The sequence below is a fragment of the Chrysochloris asiatica genome, unplaced genomic scaffold (assembly GCF_000296735.1).
Source record: "Chrysochloris asiatica unplaced genomic scaffold, ChrAsi1.0 scaffold00281, whole genome shotgun sequence".
Lineage (NCBI taxonomy): Eukaryota > Metazoa > Chordata > Mammalia > Afrosoricida > Chrysochloridae > Chrysochloris > Chrysochloris asiatica.
This window is the reverse complement of record NW_006408799.1, coordinates 243,144-263,454: the sequence shown is the minus strand read 5'-3', so window position 1 is coordinate 263,454 and position 20,311 is coordinate 243,144. Positions and strand designations below refer to the sequence as shown.

Sequence of the window (20,311 nt, the reverse complement as noted above, 5' to 3'; positions counted from 1 at the left end):
TTCGGAGAAAAAGAGGAAGACCCCCAACGAGATGGATTGGCCAAGTGGCAACATCGATGGACTCAAGCGTGGCAACAATTGTGACCTTGAGGTTCACAGCCTAATTCGTAACCACTATGCTACCACAGCTCCTTGAAGACATGATAGAATGACTCAAATGATCAAGATTGTTGTTGTGACGCGTCATTAAGTCAGTTCCGACCCATACTGACCCTGTATAGGGTTTCTGAGAAGCAGCTGGTGAGCTTGAACCGCCAACCTTGCAGTTCAAACGGCTGTGCAGTCTGACACATTAACCCACAGCGCCAGAGAAGGACTCCAAGATGGAGAGTCAGAAAACGTTTCTGAGGAAGAAAAGGTAATGTAAACAACTGAAAAAAAAAGGAGAATGCTGAAAAACCTTTAGAAGAATTCAGGACAACACTACAAGAACAAACAGACAAAATAAATGCAAATTTTGAAACATTACAAAACCTGCAATTAGAGATCCAGATTTCAGAAATGCACGATACATTGAGAGGATGAAGGACTAGATGCAAAGTAATGGAAGCCTGAATTAGTGAGCTTGAAGATAAATCTCTCACTACTAGTATACTAGAACAACAATGAGAAAAAATCTGAAGAAATCCTAAGTCATGTGGAACACCATGAAGAGGAACAACTTCCAGGTAATTGTTATTTCAGAACAAGACGAGAAAATCGATGAAGAGTTGTTGGAAGAAAACTTTCCTGATACCATAAAAGATGAGAAGATGAGCATACAAGAAGCTGGATGAACCCCATATAGGATAGATCCCCAAAGAAAGACTTATCATAATCAAACTTTCCAACACCAAAGACAAGGCAGGAATCCTAAGAGCAACTTGGGAAAAACAAAAAGTTACTTCAAAGGAGAACCAATAATATTAAGCTTTGATTTCTCTGTGGAAACCATGCAGGTAAGAAGACAATGGGATGACATCTACAAAACTCTGAGGGGAAAAAAAATGTCAACCAAGAATCACGTACCCAGAAAAGCTGTCTCCCAACTATGGTGGTGAAATCAAGCTGTTTCCTGATAAATAGAAATTAAAGGAATTTATTATGACCAAACCAAATTTATAAAAACTGCTAAAGGGTGTTCTTTGGACTGAGAACCTACAACAGCAGACAATAACCTAAGATTATCACACACAACACTGCCCTGAACTCAATCCCGATACACAAGTATTCAGAGTAAAACAAACCTTGTTGTTATTAAGTGCCTTAGAGTTGGTTCTGACCCATAGTGACCCTGTATATAGGTCACAGTTCAAACTGACTTTGCAGTCCAGCGCATTAACCCACAACGCCACACCAGGACTCCACAAGACCGAAAATAGGGAACCAGAGATATCAACGTATAATGAAGTCAACTACAAAGTAAAATGAGTGTAGATACAGACCTACCAATGTCGAAGAAGTCAAGTAGATTTCAAAATAAAGCAGGCTGTTTTAAACAGGAAAAAATTTAATAAATTACAAGGTAACCTCAAAAACAATTACTACACTCGCATGTCGGAATTTTAAAAAGAGGAAAATTTCAAGATTTAGTAAACATTAACACAACAGAAATGAAAATACACAAATAAAATGAACTCAGTGCAGAAAATGATGGGGAACAAAGAAACAAACAGCACCCCAGAAAAGCACACAGCAAAATGACAACGGTCAGTTAATACCTATCAGTAATGACACTGAATGTAAATGCATTAAATGCACCAGTCAAGAGACAGAGAGCAGAATGGAGGCAAAAACAGGATCCTTTTGTATTGAAGGAGGCAGTCGAAATGTCTATCCATGGAAGAAAGGTCAAACAAACTTTGGTACATACACACAGTGGAATACTACACAACAGTGAAGAATGAATGTCCCAAACACCTCACAACATGAGCGAATCTGGAGAATGTTATGCTGAGTGAAACTGTGACTATCACAAAAGGACATATATTGTATTTGATCAATGTTGTAAAAAGTTAAGAAAAGGTTTTCTTGATAAAAGAAATGTATACTAGTTATGGGAAGAGGGGAGGTAGAGATAATTATTCATGGGCTACAGGGTAGGCGGAGTCCTGGTGTGGCGCTGTAGGATAAGCGCTGGACTGCAAGTTTGGTTTGAACCACAAGGTCAGCAGTTGAAACTCACCAGCTGCTCCTTGGAAACTCTATACAGGGTCTTGTGAGTGGGAACTGACAAGTACTTAATAACAATAGAGTACACACATGTTAATATGGTGTCAGGGCAGGCAATATACAACAAGAGGGAGGTCAGCAGAAGAAAGATAAAGTTAGCGGGAGACAGAGGAAGGAAGAATGTAATAGTTAAAATGAATAGAGGTAAATACTATTAACTGTTGGTACATGGAGGGGATTACAACCATTGTAATAAGGCAAAATATATGCTTTTTTAAAATGTAAAACTGATGATCTGCTCTGTAAACCTTCACTCAATTCACAATAAAACAATAAAAAAAAAGGCAACTGGCTATCGTTTGCTGACCCCTCCTATAGGGCAGTGTTTTGGATCCTATTCTACATAAAGTGAAGAAAGAAAGAAAAACAGTATCATAAGTCTTGACTGGAAGTAGGTGCAAAGAAGCCCGGGTATTGCGGCAAGTCCCCCTGAGGATTAAGTAACCACACGTGGGCAGCAGCGATGGTGGCTGAGGCCAGAGCCTGTTTTGGCAGAGGGGCTGAGAAAGCTGGTGAGGCAAAAACCACAGCTCGGTGGCAGCATGTTGTTGCTCTCTTGCCGCCTTGCCTGCGGTCACCTGCAGAGGGCTGGGCTGCTCGCCCACAGTCTGCCAGGACCCAGCATGACCACAACTACTTTCTTTAGCAGTCCTCTTTATCCCCATGACCTGTTCTTATCCTCCTCCCGACCCTGTCCTCGTTGGGTGCCATCGTGTCCATTCCGATTCACAGTGACCCCATGTGACAGAATAGAACTGCCCCCAGAGGATCCCCTCAACTCTATCTAATCTTTACAGAAGTAGATTGCAAGGTCTTTCTTCCTAAGATTAAGTAGCTGGGTTCAAACCGTCAACCTTTTCATGAACAGCCCACAATCTTTGGCCTCCTTCCTTCCGAGCCTGCTGTAGTTGTGAGATCCCAACTTGTAGCGACCCCATGTGCAACAGAATGTAACACGGCCCAGCTCTGCGTCAGCCTCACTATCCTGAGTGTTACATTGGACCCTGCTGTAGCAGCTAACACTGCCCAGCTCTGCGTCAGCCTCACTATCCTGAGCGTTACATTGGACCCTGCTGTAGCAGCTACTGTGTGAATCCATTTTGTTGAGGATCTTCCTTTTTACTGATTCTCTACTGCACCTGTGAGGTGCTGGGGGGTAATGCACTGAACTGCAAGGTCGGTTTGAAATGCAGTTGGTGGTTCAAATTTACCAGCCGCTCCTTGGAAACCCTAAAGGGGGTCGCTGAATTGTAACTGACTTGACAACACTTAACCACAATTACTGTACACTGTACCAATCGTGCTGTGCTTTACTAGGGTCTGGTTGCTCCTGCAAAATGGTAGTTGTTGTTAAGTGCCGTCGAGTCACTTACCACTCAGCGACCCTGTATAGGGTTCCCAAGGAGTGGCTGGTGAACTTGAACTGCCAACCGTGTAGTTCCAACCTACCTTGCAAAACGGTTAGCCATCTGTAATCAACAGGCTCCAATGGATTGTGTTTTCTACGTACTCACCTTGAGCTGACTGCTGCCAGTGTCCCCACCCTGCTGCCCACTCTCCCAGGCTTCCACCAAATACGTGATGATTACCTCCAGTTATTCCATTACGGATCCAGGTGAGAACTACCTTGTCATGTCATACACTCAGAAGATTCCCGTGGGTATTGGCTGTTTAACTTGACAGTACTCACATGACATGCCTTTATCCTTGCATGTTGGCTAAAACAACAAACAAAACATTTTCAGTACCCAAGGAAGCATTGGTTCCTGCTAGAGCTGCCAAATTGAAAAATATAAACACAGGATGCCTGGTAAAAACCTGATTTTGGGAAATGCAGAAGATGTCATTGTGCTCCTATTGAATCTGTATACAAATCAGTCAGTCAGTCGTTCAAACAGAACACGGGATGATGTGTGGTTTCAAATCAGGAAAGATGTGTGCCGGGAATGCATCCTTTCACCATAGTTGTTCAGTGTGTATTCTGGGCAAATAATCCGAGAATCTGGCTGGCTACATGAAGATTCATCAAACGGCAATATACAGATGATACAACCTTGCTTGCTGGAAGTGAAGAGGATTTAAAATATTTACTGATGAAGATCAAAGACTAAAACCTTCAGTATGGATTACACCTCATTGTAAAGAAAACAGAAATTCTCACAACTGGAGGATTTATCCAACATCATGATAAATTCACCAGCCGCACTTTATGAACCCTATACAGGGTTGCTGAGTCAGAACTGACTTGAAGGCACTTAACAACAACAATGATAAATGGAGAAAAGATTGAAGTTGTCAAGGGTTTCACTTTACTTGGATCCACGGTCAACATTCATGAAAACAGCAGTCAAAAAATCAGATGATGTATCAAATTGGGGAAATCTGCTGCAGAAGACCTCTTAAGTGTTCAAAAGCAAAGATATCACTCTGAGAACTATGGTGTACCTGATCCCAAGTCATGGTGTTTTCAGCCGCCTCATATACATGTGAAAGCTGGACAGTGAATAAGACTGAAGAACTGATATTTTTGAGGAATACTGAATATACGATGCACTGCCAGTTTTGGAAGAAGTACAGCCAGAATGTTCCTTAGAGCGAGGATGGGGAGTCTTCGCCTCATGTACTTTGGATCAGTCTCTGGAGGACATCACGCTTGGTAAAATGGAGGGTCAGAGAAAAACAGAGGCAGAACCTCAATGAGATGGACGGACACAGTGGCTTCAACAATGGAGTCAAACTCACAGTGATCGTGAGGATGGTGCAGGACGGGGCAGTGTTTTGTTCTGTTGTGTTCAGGGTCTGTATGAGTCGGAACAAACTCAGCAGCCCCGAACAACTTATGTCCCAGATTTTGCACAGGACATACTTCCATTTAAAAAATGAAATTCAAATTTAACCCAGTGGACTGTTTTTCATCTGGCCCAGCCTACCTGCAGTTCATCTCATGAATTCCCAGATTGGTGGGTAGAATCCCTATTGCACATCAAAATTGGGAAAGCTCCTCAGTGAGTTGGCCAGAAGTGATGAAATGTGTATTTAGGAAAGCCATACAACAAAATTACAAAAAACATTTATTAAGCTTTAATTTTCACAATACTTTAATTCTGCTCTGAAATCAGTCTACAAATCTCTCTAGATAACATCAAAGCCATTGATTTAAAAAATAAAAGGAGTGTCTATTACCGCTCTGCCAATAAAAGAGATGGCTTATACATACATGTGTCTATTACATGGTATTGTAGAATCACTTTCCCAAAGCTTATAAATTTTAGGTACGCACACACACACACACATCCAACAGCATATTCAAATCAAGTTGATTTGCATTAAGTATCAATTTAAATGGTATATACAGTTGATCACCAGATACACCAAGTACGAATGGAATCACAAATATAGTGGAAACGGGTACCATAACTAACTAACACAAATTTCCAGTTAGGGAGGAAATCATTGCTTTGCTGGATTTTAAGGGTGCTGTAATTGCCAACACAAAGACTCAGTTTAATGACACGGTACTCAGACATTTAACAGACGTGCGGATATTGACGCAACAGTACAAACCTGTAGGGCTGCAAGAAGACATTTGAATGTACGTAAAGTCAATAATGATATTAGCTGCCACAAGTTTCCAGTAGACGGTACAAATGCGACTCAGTCTTATTTACTTAGTTTTTAATGCCATCACAAAGTGAAAACTAGTACTGGAATCATTGAAGAACGAAACACAGAATTCAATATGCTGAATAAAGCTGGTTTATACCAGATACAATGCATTGTACCGACGGTTGGCCAGCACTAATTTAGGAGTACAGCACTACATCTTGCAGAGAAAGATACAATTCTATTATTCACAAGTGAAGAGCAAAAGTCCAGCTACTCAAAGTGGCTACACAGAGCAACTTTGCAGAATGGTGATTTTTTTTTTTTTTTTTTAAGTATACCGAGTTGGGGAGGTTGACACCGTGGGAACCCCAGGAATTCCTTTTACACTAACTAGATGAAGAAAGTTTAGTCCCCAGGCAGCACAACAACTAAGCACTCAGCTACTAACTGAAAGGTTGATGGTTCAAATCCAATCAGATGTGCCTCAGAAGAGAGGCCTGGCGGCCTGTTTCTGAAAGGTCAAACTTATGGAGCACAGTTCAACCAACACACTCAAGGGGGCCTCAAAAAGTTCAAACGAAATTTCCTTATGAACTTTCTGAAGTGCCCCCAGCAAGCGGAACGGCCAATGAGTCAAAGTCAACTCAGTGGCAACTGGCTTGCACAGTGAGAGCTGGATTTTATTTAGTTCAGCCAGCCAATTCAAAACTCTCCTGAGAGAAAAGATGAGGTGTCAACCTGTAAAGCAGGTGCCATTCAATTGTCTGTCAAGAGGCTGTTTAGCAGTGTGGGAATGGAATGCAGAAGGGCAAAAAACCAACCCAGAAGGCAGTTCATGCTGATGTGCATTGTGAAGCTATTTTAAGAAAGGTTTGTGCTTCAAGGAAATGTGTGGCCACTTTGCTAGCATGGTCAAGGAAGAAAACCAAGCATCAAACTTGAAACAGCTACATAAACTCAGCCGCCTATAAGCAGCTGGTCCTTCTCCTAAATGATTCTTATGCATTCTTTGTAGAGAGAACATTCGTTCGGAAGTTAACACTGATTGATGTTAGGCTGACATTTTATAGACCTACAATAGTTCTCACCATGTTTTTACTTTACAGTTTAACAAACTGTCCACTAGTATAAGGGGGCTTCAAAACATTCGTGGAAAAGTTCCGTTATCTTTCAATGTCATTTTCTTCCATGAACTTTCTAAAGTCCCCTTTTATCTATTCTCCAGTCCTGAAGCTATAAGAGATTTCTCTCCAAGGTGTGTGATACAATACAAAAACACAAGTTTTCCATGTATAAAAGAGAAAAAAAGAGGAAAAGGAAAATTCAAAATTTTACAAATTGCCATTGGAATATAGAAGGGAAAACACAACAAAACCAACTATTTGGTGTCAAGAATAGCTCAAAACAAAAGTCAGGTGTATGTATTAAAAACAAAGCTCTCAGATCTCGTAGGTTGGATTTCTATCAGAAGTTTCAAATCATCGTCTCTCCTGATGGGATACTGCCACTGAACTGAACATTTGTTCATGAAAAATTAACACATCTTTGTATTGGAATGCCTCAGACTACAGAATTGGTCTTGGCACCGGCACTTATGTAATCTGGAACACAAGGCATATGCCCGACAGAAAAATCTAGCAGGTGCTTGCGGATTTGGTTTCCCTGTGCATCAGCACTTAGCTGCACGGGCTTCCCCCAGATTCACTGGACATTAAATGACTTCCCGTGTAGTTCTCAGTGTTACTCAGGGCCCTGTGGGTATCGTGTTTGGGACTGGGAGGAGGAATTCAGTGCGGATTAGACCTAGTCCAGTGACAGTTTAAGACATAATATAAACAGGTGGGGGAGGAGAAACTGGACCCAGTGGCTGTGTGCAGAGAATACCACTCTCCCTACAGCTGACCTAAGCAGTCTGGTCCCGTCAAGATGATGGTCAGAAAACCCCATGGGGCCATTCTACTCTGTGGCACAGGTTAGTCATCAGTTAGAATCAACTTGATGGCACCTATCCACATAGTACGCTGTCCCTGGGTGATGCACATGGTAAATGTTCTCAGCACACCGGAAAGTCTGCCCAGAGGCATGCTGAAGAAAGGCCTGGCAAATTACACCCCCCCAAAAAAAGGCCACAGGAAACCCTCAGGGAGCACCATTCTACTCTGACACCCACAATGTCACCTGGAGTCAGAAAAAACTCTACAGCAACTGGTTCTGCTTTAAATATGATGTGAAACAAAGAGGGCAAAAAAAAAAAACAAAAAAAATTCTTTTTTTTTAATTTAAAAAGGGGGAGCAACGATGACTACTCCCCACCCAACACTATATTATTTATGCCAAGTACTGAAGTAGGGTGACTCTCTAAGCAACTAAATGGCAAGCTTGGACCGGTTCCCATCTAGACACCACGTGTTCCAAATGCCCACAGATAAAGATTTGCGTGAGCAAACACATTAAGTGTTTCCAGAAGGGAGCCAAAATGAAGAAGAGTTTGGATCACATTTTGTGTACCTGAAGGAAAGAGAAGTTTCCATGGTAGACATCAAACTTTCTCCAAAGCAGCACTTGGACCAGAAGGTCCTGGTTCTACAGAACCTGAAAGCGGTCTCTGCAAACACATGAGCAGGGGCTCCACAAGGGGACTCCAGGTAAACATAAAAGGACCAGAGAGAGACTGCTGTCACCCTGGACACCCCACAGCTGCCCGCCTGGCAGGGACCAGAGTCCATTCACCTGCCAGGAAGACGCAGCAGGCTTCAGACCAAAAGCACCTTTTGTAAAAAATGTCAGGGGCAACAGAAAACAAAGTGCAGATGTTTTGGAGGGCTTGTTTAGTTCTTCTTGTTCCTAAGTGTGCCTTATAAGCAATAAAAGACCCACACTGTGCTGTGCTTAGCTGCCCCAGGTTATTTTCCTTCGGATCCTGAGTTAAGTCAAACTGGAATAAGTAAGAAATAAACAAAAACTCCGGATGGGTTTTTTTTCCCCACATTGGCTGTTGTTGTTGTGAAGTGCCGTGGAATTGGTTTTGACTCACAGTGACCTCGTATAGAGTTTTCGAGAAGCAGGTGGTGGTTTTGAACCGCCGACCTTGCTGTTAGCAGTCTAGTGCTTCTAGGCTTAGCTGACTCAATTAGTGACTAGGAAAATCAAATCAATTCTTGAGAGAGCGTAGGGGGATCTTGTCATAAATCTCAAGACATTTCTGTGCCAGGGCATTTTCCTGTTACAAAGCGTTGAGGTTACCAAAATCCACTGCCGTGGAGTCCATTCTGACTCATAGAGACACTACACAGAGTTTGCAAGACTGTAAATCTTTACAGGAGCAGACAACCTCGTCTTTCTCCCATGGGGTGGCCTGGTGGGTTTGAACTGCCGACCTTTTGGTTAGCAGTCCAGTGCTTAACCCACAGCACCACCATGTCTCCGTACAGTCCACTAGAGGTACAGGGTGAACTCAGATTTTCTATACAGAGTATCTTCACTTGGAATTATAACTCTGATGAAGCTATTGCTTCAAAGTTTCATTTCAACCTGGGGTTTGACGACCTGCAATTAGGAGCGACTACATCTATTTAGTAGTAAATCAGCACAAACCCAAATGAAACTAAATCCAGCTTAGAATTCTGCAAAACAAAAAAGAGCACACACCGATTTCACCCAGTCATTCCTCAGCTGTGAAAAAACACAAATGCTGGGGTTTATACTCTCCCCAAAACGTCCTGTCCACAAATCTTTGCCCTTGATTTAAAGTTTTAATAAACATGACTCCATCTGCCTTTATTAAAAAACCTTACAAAAGATGTATTTAAATGCTTGAAAAAACTAACTTTATATGCTATGCACAGATACACTTCTTACTGTACAGCTAATATGTACTAATATAGGTATTACATTATTTATACATAATATAACATGTATAAATAATATAATATTATTTATATCCTCTGCTTAAAAAATATCTTCCCCAGTAAATGACACTCGGCACACAGTTTGACCTGGGAGGGTCCATGAACGTCTCGTGGGACTCATCCCAGGAGTGGATACATGGGCAGGAACAAATTCACCAAGTGCCCACTTTCTTGCTCGTTCATGTTTATTGAGATTGTTTGGGGTCCCTTCTCCCTTTCTTTCTTCTTGGTCTTTTTCCGAGCGTGCACGCTGGTGACGGGGGGCCTGGTGGGCCGCCGGGGAACCGTCATTTGTCACTGGAACGGTCGAGGTTATCCAGCACCCTGCTGAGCTGAACATTGAGTACCCTGATCTGGTTTTCCAGATGATCCAGCTTCTCCTCCACGGTTGGGCCGCCGGGGCTGCTATACCAGTAAGAGCCCATGGGTCCAGTCATGAAGTACACAGCCACCACGAAGCACAGCGGCAGCACCGCGTTCTCAGGCTGGCCCTCGTACTTGTGGAGGACATACACGCACGACATGGAGAAGAGGACCACCCGCACGACCCAGATGAAGCGGCCGAACACCATGTGTAGGACGTGGAAGGTAACGCTCAGGGTCAGGGACAGGAACCAGTAGGTCAGGAGGATGACGCCGACCAGCAGGATGGCACGGGCAGGGCTGTTGGCCACAGAGGCTGGGCTGAAGTATTGTGACAGGTTCGAAACTGCAGGTGGGAAAGAGAAATGGGTGGGTTACTCGGGGTGGGGGTCTGATTTGTTCACTCCCTGCGGGAAAGACTGGCCTGTCTGAAGCTTCCGTTACATTAAAATGTATGTCACCTGTAGTCAGTTTCTAGAAAAGTATCTGGACAAAACTTATTCAGTATTGAGAAGACTTTCATAAAAACATAATTAATTATAGGGAAATGGATAGGAGATAAAGATACACTGCCTAGAGACACGTAGGCTTTAACTTTGCTTTTTCCCCAGAGTGAGGATGTGGCTTTATCGACAATGAGTCTGGTATAATAACCAGTAAAGCCCAATGTTTAAAACATTACATCACACAGATTGTGTTAGGTACTTTGTGAAAGGTGTTGTAAGCTCGATTATAGCGTCGTAAGGAAAGTCCCAGAGTGTCACTCTGAAGATCAAGGGAAAGTGAAGGAAGACAGCCTGCACCGATCTTACCATGGTATGGTATATATGAGGGGGCTTCAACAAGTTCATGGGAAAATGCCATTCTTTTTTTCCAATTTTTCTAGGGTCTTCTTTATTCACTGTCCAACATTCACATGCATATGAAGCAACTGAAAATATCATGGCTTGTGTGAGGTGCACCTTCATCCTCAAACAGGTATCTTTAGAGAAGTCTTGTACAACAGATATGCTTAATGCAATATGTCATTTTATTTAAAATGCCATTCTTTTAATTTCATCTTTCATGAACTTTTTGAACAAAACCCCCATACCCCCATATGATCTCTTCATGCTAAATTGTAGTTCTCTAGAAATACTACAGGTATATTTTCTAGTGAGGAGTCTTGAGCTATTTCTTTTCTACTCAAGCAGTATATGCTTTGCCTTTTCTAATACAAATCAGAGCATCTGAGAGAATTACCTGAAATCAACATTGTTTTGTAGCATCTAGCACTTAATATTTACTACTCTGTGTTATGTACAAGTGTTGCATTTAATTTTTGTAAAGATTCCATGAAATGAACATTATCCTAAGTTTATGGAAGAGCGAGAAGAACAGTAAGTAACACTCCATTCATCCTTTCATTCGATCATTCAATGAATAGTTACTGAGCACCAATCAGATGCCAGCATTGTTCTCTGTATTGAAGATTGAGTAATGAGCAAAAAAATGTCAATGTCCCCATGGAGTTTACATTCTAGTTGGAGGAGATGGGCAATAAAAAATGAAAGAGAAAAAAAAAAATGTGTTACTACTTCCTTCCTTTTCTTTTTAACTTTTCATTGCGATGTGGGTGAACTTCTACAGAGTAAATTGGTTTTCAATTCAACAGTGCAGACACAACATTTTGTTTTGTGACATGGATTGCAATACCCACAATGTAATACCAATCTTCCTACTTCCAACGTTACCTGTTTCCATTCATCCTCCTTTTCTAACCTTGCCTGCCTCTGTGATTTATCCCTAAACAAATGCTGCCCTTCTGATCTCAAACAGTTGGTTATTTTAAGGAGTGCAAACCTCCCCAGTGTTAATATTCAATGTTATAAAACTGCCGACTCTTTGACAGAGTCCCGGTGTGGTGCTATAGAGTAAGCGATGGACTGCTAAACCTCAGAGTTGGCAGTCCAAACCCGCCAGCTGCTCCATGGGAGAAAGATGAGGCTTTCTGCCCTTGTCAAGGTTTACAGTCTCGGAAACCCTATCCGATGTGTCATTATGAGTCAGAACTGACTCCAGGGCAGTGAAAAATTGTTTCAGTGAAAGTGGAGCCACAGAAGTGAGTTTGGTGCCAGGCCTGAAGGGTGACTAAGGACCTTGACCTTTGCCTTGGGAGTTCTACTAGTCTCCATCTGACCAGTTATTGTTAAGTGCTGTCGAGACGGTTCTGACTCATAGTGACCCTGTACAGAGTTTCCGAGGAGCAGCTGGTGTGTGTGAATCATGCGCCTTGTGGTTACCGGTCCAGAGCTCATCCTACAGAGCCACACCACATCTCCATCTAACCAGTAAGCCTGGTCTTTAGGATTTTGAGTTTTTTCCCACATTTTTCTCCCAATCTATCGAGACCCTCCTGTTGTGATCCCTTTCAGAAAGGTCCGCAGTGGTAGCTGGGCACCATCTAGCTCTTCTGGTCTCAGGGCTGTCGGTACGATATTCCTTTCTATGGCCAAATAAAATTCCACAAAAAGGAATGAAGTTGCACATCAATGTTCACTGTGTACCATTTACAAAAGACAAAAGATAGCAACGATCCACGTGTACATATATGAGGGAATGGGCACACGACTCAGCCATAAGCAGAAATGAGCTCCTGACACATGTTACAGCATGAACGAACTTGAAAAACAGTGAGGAGTGAAATACACCAGGCACAAAAGGACAAACACTGTATGAATCCACTTATGTGAAATCACTATAATACACAAATGCAAAGTTTATTCATAGTTATCAAAGGCTTCGGGGAGGACGGAATGAGGAGCTTCTAAGACATTCAGGTATAGGTGTACTGAGATTCTATGGAGTGATTTTTAAAAAGCAATGCTGGAAATAAGAAGGGGCTTTAAAAAGTTCATGGAAAATCCCATTATCTTTCCATAACATTTTCCACAAATTTTTGAAGACCCCCCTCCCCCCTCGTAGACAGCGGTGAATATAATTAATGTTACAGAATTGCATACTTAAAAATAAAAAATGTTGAAGATGGCAAATTGTGTTATGTTACACCAGCAATAAAAAAGAAAACAGGTATGAAATACTGACATATGTTATAACATGGATGGACCCCCAGAATGTTATACCACATAGAAGTCACATCCAAAACAGGGCAATCTACGGAGGCAGAAAGTCAGGGGCTGGACACAAGGGAAAGCTGGGAGACACCGAGCTGGAATGACGAGAATGTTCTAGGACGGGAAGTGCTATTTATTTACACAACATTGTCAGTGCTCTAATACCACTAAATCATATACCTGAAAATGTTTACATTTCTGCTATCTGAATGTCACCTCATTCAAATAGGGATGGGGGGGGGGAAGCAAGCAAACAGAGGCGGTGTATTACTGGCCGGCTTGTTTCTGCGTGTGGGATGTTTAGGGCATTGCAAGTCCTGTAAAAATCCTCCCAGGTGGAGTAGGCGAAGCTGGCTCTGGACCCAGTTGGCCGAACATGGTCCTCAGGGGAGATAATCAAGATCAGACAGACTCCAGAATCACAATTACAATTTTATCTCCCATTGAGAGTGTATTATGGACTGTGGACCAGCCACTGTTCTAAGCACTTTTCAGGTGTTATTGGGCAATCCCCACGCACTGTCCACAACCTTGACCACACTCAGAGACAACTCGGTCCTTCTGACCCTGAAGTACTCTGGTCTAGAACAGTGTTTCAGACTGATTAGCTCTCGAGTAGGGTGCATGCTGCCGAGTACAGCAGTCACGTACCACCTGTGCCTACTGAGCACCTGACACAGGGGGAGATATGCTGCAGGCATAAACAACACACGGGGTTTTCATCTTCTTAAACTATTTATTTTGATTTGGGTGAAAGTTTACAGAGCAAATTGGTTTTCGAATCAACAGTCCATATGCGACACAGAAGGTGCCTTAGTTCTCCAGTGCTGTGACAAACAGAAATTTCTTTTTTCCCAGTTTATGGGGCAGTTGTTGTCAAGTACCATTGAGTTGGTTCTAACTCACATGGACCCTGCGTAGGGTTTCTGAGGAGTGGCTGGTGAATTTGAACCACTGACGTTTTGATTCAACATGACCTTGTGGTCCGGTGCTTATCCTACAATGCCACACCAGAACTCCTGTTTTTGGGGACTAGAAGTCTGAATTCAGGGTGCTAACTCTGGGGGGAGGTGCTTGACTCTGACGCTTCCTTGGCAATCTCCAAGTGGCTTGGTATCTCTCTTCCTCTATCTCTGCTTGCTTCTGTGTCCTACTCTGCGGTTTAGATTTTGTTGTTGTTGTTAAGTGCCATCCAGTCGGTTCTGACTCATAGGGATGCTGTATAGGGTTCCAGAGGAGCAGCTGGTGGGTTTGAACTGCTGACCTTGTGATTCACAGTCCAGTGCTTAACCTATAGTGCTACACCAGAAGTTGCTCTTTACATTTTCCAGAGAGTCAAAAAACACCCCTCAAGAATCCTGGCTCATCAACAGAACAAAGAGGATCCACAGCCAAATGAACATGTATGTAACCACAAACTTTGCTGTTAGGTTCCATCGAGTCAGTTTCCTTTATAGGGTTTCCAAGGAGCGACCTATGAGCTTGAATCACCGACCTTGCAGTTCAAGTCAATCCTGCGGATCAACCGACCGTGCAGTCCAGTGCATTAACCCACCACCATGCCACAACACAAGAAGTTAGCATTTACGACACTTATTTTTTGAGACGCAGTTCAATCCATAAAACTGGATTTTAACAATTTAGCAGCAAAACAGGTTAAGGTATCATGTGAATAAGATTTTATATAGATTACATGATAACAATATTTTGAGTAATAAATTGTTGTTGTTAAGTATCGGTGGAGTCAGTTCTAACTCACAATGAATCTGCACAGGGTTTCCGAGGCTGTAAATCTTTATGGGAGCAGAAAGCCTCATCTTTCTTGTGCGAACAGCTGGTAATTTCAAACTGCCGCCCTTGAGGTTAGTGGCCCAACTCGTAACCACTGCGCTACCAGAGCTCCTTGAGTAATATATTGGGCTCATTCAAATACCTTATCAAAATTCATTTGACTTATTGTATTTTACTTTTGTTGTTTGATATGCCCACTAGAGAGAGAGAGAGAGAACACTGCCTGTCCTGTGTCAGCCTCAGAGTCTCCAGGAGGTTGGAGCATGTCCACTAACATGTCCCTACTTCAAACACTGTGTCCTCCCCCAGGAATGGAATCCCTCTCGACGGCATGTCCAGAACAAGCGAGTCAGACAGCATTCTGTTATGATCCATAATGTTTCCGCCAGCAAGTTTTGGAAATGTGGCTTGCCAAGTTTTTCTCTCCAGTCTGTGTTAGCCTGGAAACTCCAATGAAACAGTCCACCATGAGTGACCCTGTTGGGAGTTGAAATGCCTGTGTCATCCCTTCCAGCATCCCAGTGACACACAAGCCACCACAGTCCAACGCTGACAGATGAATACTCAGAAAGTTTTCAATTCCCTATGTGACTTGCATTATTGGACTGTACTGGGCAGAGAAGGCTCCACTGTAACCAACCCCCTGAAAAGTTCCAAAGACGGAAATTTGAGTTTCATGCTCACAGAGTATCTGACTTTGGCATACAGTTTCCTGGAAAGTATTTTGCACCCCCAAACTTCAAAGCTCAAGAAGCAAATGTCAAAGACCATCAGTTAACGTTGAGGCACGTGGCATCTAGTGTAACGGGAAATACCACAGCCCAGATGTGAGTTCTTTCTACCTCCAGAGAGGCCAGCTGTTCCTATGGTCAAGGTGAGCTGAGCCACAGCTCTGTCCTCAATCTTGTCTAGATGATCCACATGGCGGCATTTCACTCCAGCTGCGGGCAGTTTCTTGCCACCAATTGTGATTCCTTGAAGCTTGTAGGACGGGAATGGAAACACCAGGACTGCCATGCCAGCAGGAGGCGATAAAGATTCTGAGTGGATTGCATGGCGTTGCTGTGTTTGGGCTCTGCATTGACTCAGCCAGCCCCAGGGGGCTTTTGGGGCCCTCGGAGACAACAGGCTGCACAGCAAGTCACCCCGAGAGGCGGTCTACAGTCTCTCCAAGGCTGAACTTGCATGCCAGGCGGGAAACAGGTTACAAGCGACAAACTGGCAGACAGAGGGCCTCCATCTGTGCTCACCCTGCCCGTGTGGTGTGAGGCAAGCGACTAATCCTTTACAGATTGGTGAGTTCGTGAAGTGGGGTCACGGGACTGACAGAAGGATTGCCAGCAAGTGACACTGGGCACATCTCAGGGCAAATCCCCTCTAATAGTTAGCTTCAAACCACAGAAATGATCCTCGCCCAGTTCCAGACGCCAGAGCCCAAGATCCAGGTGTCGGAAGGCTCTGGGGGAATCTCTTCCTGCCACTCCCAGCGTCAGGTGGCTCCAGGTCCCCCTGACTTGTGGTCACACCAGTCTGCTCTGCCTCCGTCGTCACATGGCCTGGTCCTCGGTGTCCCTTCGTGTCTATATCCAACTTTCCACCAGTCATTGGATTTAGGGTCCATGCTAATCCGGGTGCAACGAATGATTAAGCGCTCAGCTGCTAGCTAAAAGCTTTGTGGTTTGATCCCACCCAGCCTGTCTGTGGAGTGAAGCTCTGGCAGTCTGCTCCTATAACGATGAGAGACTCGGGAGCCCCAGGGGCCATTCAATTCTGTCCTACAGCGTCACCAAGATGGTGCCAACTTGCCCACAATGACAGGCACACCTTGTTTTACCCCAGGCCACTGGAATGCTCTTCCCAGATACTGCGCATTTTTTTAAAACAATGTGAAGGTGTGTGGTGTCGACGTTTTTCCAACAGCGTGTGCTGGCTTTGTGACTCTGTGTTCCATTTTGGCCATCCTGATAACATTTCATTTTCCTCATACACACTTTATAGACTACAGTATGATGTCAATAAAACTCGTCTGAGTCGCTTTACGGAGGTATTTGCATGCCTGTGGTAGTTGAGCACCGAGATCTGCCTGGGCCCCAACGTGATTGTGTCTTGACTGGATCATACCTGAGAAGGCCCCACCTCCACACAATCAGCACTTGAACGTATCTGGTTAAGCACAGTTTTAATCCCCAACACAGGTAAGTGCAGTTGTCCTTCCTATTTGCACAGGGCCTCTGGTACTGGGTCTGGACGCAGCCTGGAGAAGACAGGAGTGGAGCAGATTGGCCAGAGGGGCAGCAGGCAATGAACAGGCAAAGGACACAAACAGAATGTCACAGCTAAGGATAAGTAGCACAAATGGAAAGAACAAGGGGGTGGCGAGGGTGAACAGCAAGGTCCCTTTACAGAGAGACATCAGGAGAAGCTCAGTCATTGCTGTGGGTCCCAGAGATACATGGTGAAGTTCAAAGTCCTGGCACCTGTGAAAGTGGCCTCATTCAGAAAGAGGATCTCTGAAGATGTCATCCAGTCAAGACAAGGTCATGTTGCAGTCGAATGGGCCTTCAACCAATGTCTAGTGTCCTTACAAGAAGGACACGTGGACACAGGCACAGATACAGGACTTGGAATGACCCGTAAGACAGACCAGAAGTGCATCATGGGGTTTTCCCATGCTGGAATCTCTATGGAAGCCGAATGCCACACACAAGTCCCGAGAAAGTAGGGTCATATCTCCAACCCTTCAATATGCAGCCAAGCAATTAATGAGTGGGCAAACAGGGCTACCCTGGCATGAAGTTTAAAAAAAAAAAAATTTTAAACCAACTATCATTGATCCATTTAAACCCACAGTGATCCAAGCAGAGCAGAACCGTTCTGTAGAGTTCCAAAGCTATAATTTATGGAACGGCTGGCTGGTGGTTTCGAACCACTGATGTTTTAGTTAGCAGCTCAGCGCTTTAGCCACTGTGCCACCAAGGTGCCTTGAACGAACAGGAACAGAAGGGAGCCCGGGGTACTGGCGAGAGGTGGGGTAGATAGAGTGGGGGGCCTAATTGAGGAAAGATGCTGGGGAAAGATCTTTAGACCTTTGTGGTCAACAGTGTGAACCCTGAGTTTATTCCCAGGACAACAAGAAATCACTCAAGCAGGAGAATCACATGACCTGTAAGGCTTTTAAGAAATCACTCCTGCTGCTGTGCTGAGAAGGGATCATTGAAAGCAAGAGCGGGAACCCACTCAGTGGCTCTGCAGGAAAAAGCATAGCATGTAAGAAACGTCCATTCTGACAAAGGTCTGCTTGTAAGGCAGGGCCCTGGGTTGGGAGCTGGAAATGTGGGTTTCAGAGAAGAGTGGCTCCCTGTGTCTAGATCGTTTATGCAAACAGCGTGGTTGATGCTGGACACCTGCTCTCATTTTGGGAGTCTGGAATTTTGTTACATGCCAGGCACAGGGGGCCTACCTGACCAGCCCCAATGAAATCCTGACTGCCGAGTCTTGCCCATGGGCCTCCCTGGTAGCAATACTTCATACATGTTGCTAACCTCCACGTATTTAACCACGGTGTCACCATGGCTCTATTTATTCTGAGTAATCTCAGCTTTCATATACCATTTACATATGCAAAATGACAAAAAAATGCTCACTTGGATACTCACCATCCCACTGAATCTCTTGAGGCACCCCGCACTAAGCGTGCTGGCCAATGTAGAACCAGTGTCTTCAACAAATGCCCCACACACTTACCGTCAAGTCCAAGCACATCCAAAACCTCTGTCCATATTTTCCACAGCACTTCCATGAGCATGTCCACACCCAAGACGAACCTCTCGGTCAACCTGGTCAGGAACTGCACAGACAAGAAATGGTTACTATCAGACAATGTCCACAGTCCTCCCAGAATAGGCAAGCAAGGAGATGGGCTCATTCATTTACATTTCAACAGGGAAAAATTAACAGCCAAGCTGGTGGAACACAGTGTTTATTTAGGGCAGAGAAACTTACGGACCTTATTTAATTAATAATGAAAGCCATGGGCATCCAGTTGATTCCAACTCATAGCAATTGTACAGCAGAGATGCTCCTTATATCTCCCAAGAGTATACATTTTTATAGGAGCACCTGGTGGGTTTGAACCACCGACCTTGGAGTTAGCAGCCTAACATTTAACCCACTGAGCCACCAGAGCTCCTTCAATAAGAATAAAAAGAATGTATCAAGATTGGTGCATCGATCTCCACTGAGTAGTATCCCATCTGTCTGGGTGGGGCTGATGAAAGTAGATGTGGATAGGTCTCCTGTGATACAATAGTGAATAACTTATCAGGACTGATTGTGAGCGTTGGAAATGTAAAGGTAGACGTTTTGTAGCAAGGAGGGGAGTGATTAATTTTTTAGTCTAGGAGTGGAGGTCCCTGGGACCATCAAGGGAGAAGAGCGGAGAGCAGAGAGTGGGAGCCTACCCAGAGAAGCAGTGACACCAGAGACGATGACGTGGGGAGACGGAGTGGCTGGGGACTTTAGACACAGAGAGGGAGAGGGGCTTGTAGTGTATACTCTTTGGTTGGTTGATGATTCATGGAGGAGACTGTAACCATGACAATGAAATGATGTACGATAGGATGAATGTAAAACTAATGTTCTCCCATGTAACTATCACATAATTCACAATAAAACAATAAAATAAAATAAAGATTGGTGCATGTAAAAAAAAAAAAGGTGCTAGGAGAAAGTAGGCTATTAATGACCCAGTGACGTAAACAGTTAATGCACTGAACTCTGCCGCTAAATGAAAGACAGGACATTAGAGTCCACCCAGAGACACGGTAGAAGACCCGATACTCTACTTCCAAAGACCATCAGCCCTTGAAAATGCCACGGAGAACTGTTGTACTTTGACACACACAGATGGAGACATCTTGAGTTAACATCAACTTGACAGCATCAGGTAATGACAGGGAAAACAGCGTGCCTGGGGCCAAGGAGTATATGAGAATGCTGTAATTTCCATGTCATTATTCTGTCTACCTAAAACTGCTCTTAAAAAGAAAAGAGGCAAGGTGGGGACAGAAAGACAGGAAGCTACTCAGCATAACGGATGGTGGGCTGAGAACAGAGAGAACTCTGGTAAAATCTTCTCTTCTGCGGGCGATGGGGGTTCCCTGCCAAGCAGTCCTTCTGCTGTGGGAGTGGTCGGCTCGCTTCCATCTTGCTTCCATTTTGAAAAAATGGAAGTCTCCGCCCCCACCGACTGCATAAGTCAGGTTCTTATCAAAATCTGCATGAATTTTTTAATGGAAAATCAACTTGCTCTATAAATTT

At 43.9% G+C, this 20,311-nt stretch overlaps 1 protein-coding gene across 1 annotated transcript in view; it reads right to left on the bottom strand.

The window, feature by feature from the left end:
* Window positions 1-10,012: 10,012 nt before the first annotated feature.
* The window catches only part of BRI3BP (BRI3 binding protein), a 31,028-nt gene continuing 20,729 nt past the window's right edge, over window positions 10,013-20,311 (bottom strand). The window contains exons 2-3 of the mRNA XM_006874521.1: window positions 18,737-18,839; window positions 10,013-10,434 (exon numbers count right to left, since the gene is read on the bottom strand). Coding sequence (XP_006874583.1) covers window positions 10,013-10,434; window positions 18,737-18,839 — 525 coding nt within the window. The remainder of the gene's footprint in view (window positions 10,435-18,736; window positions 18,840-20,311) is intronic.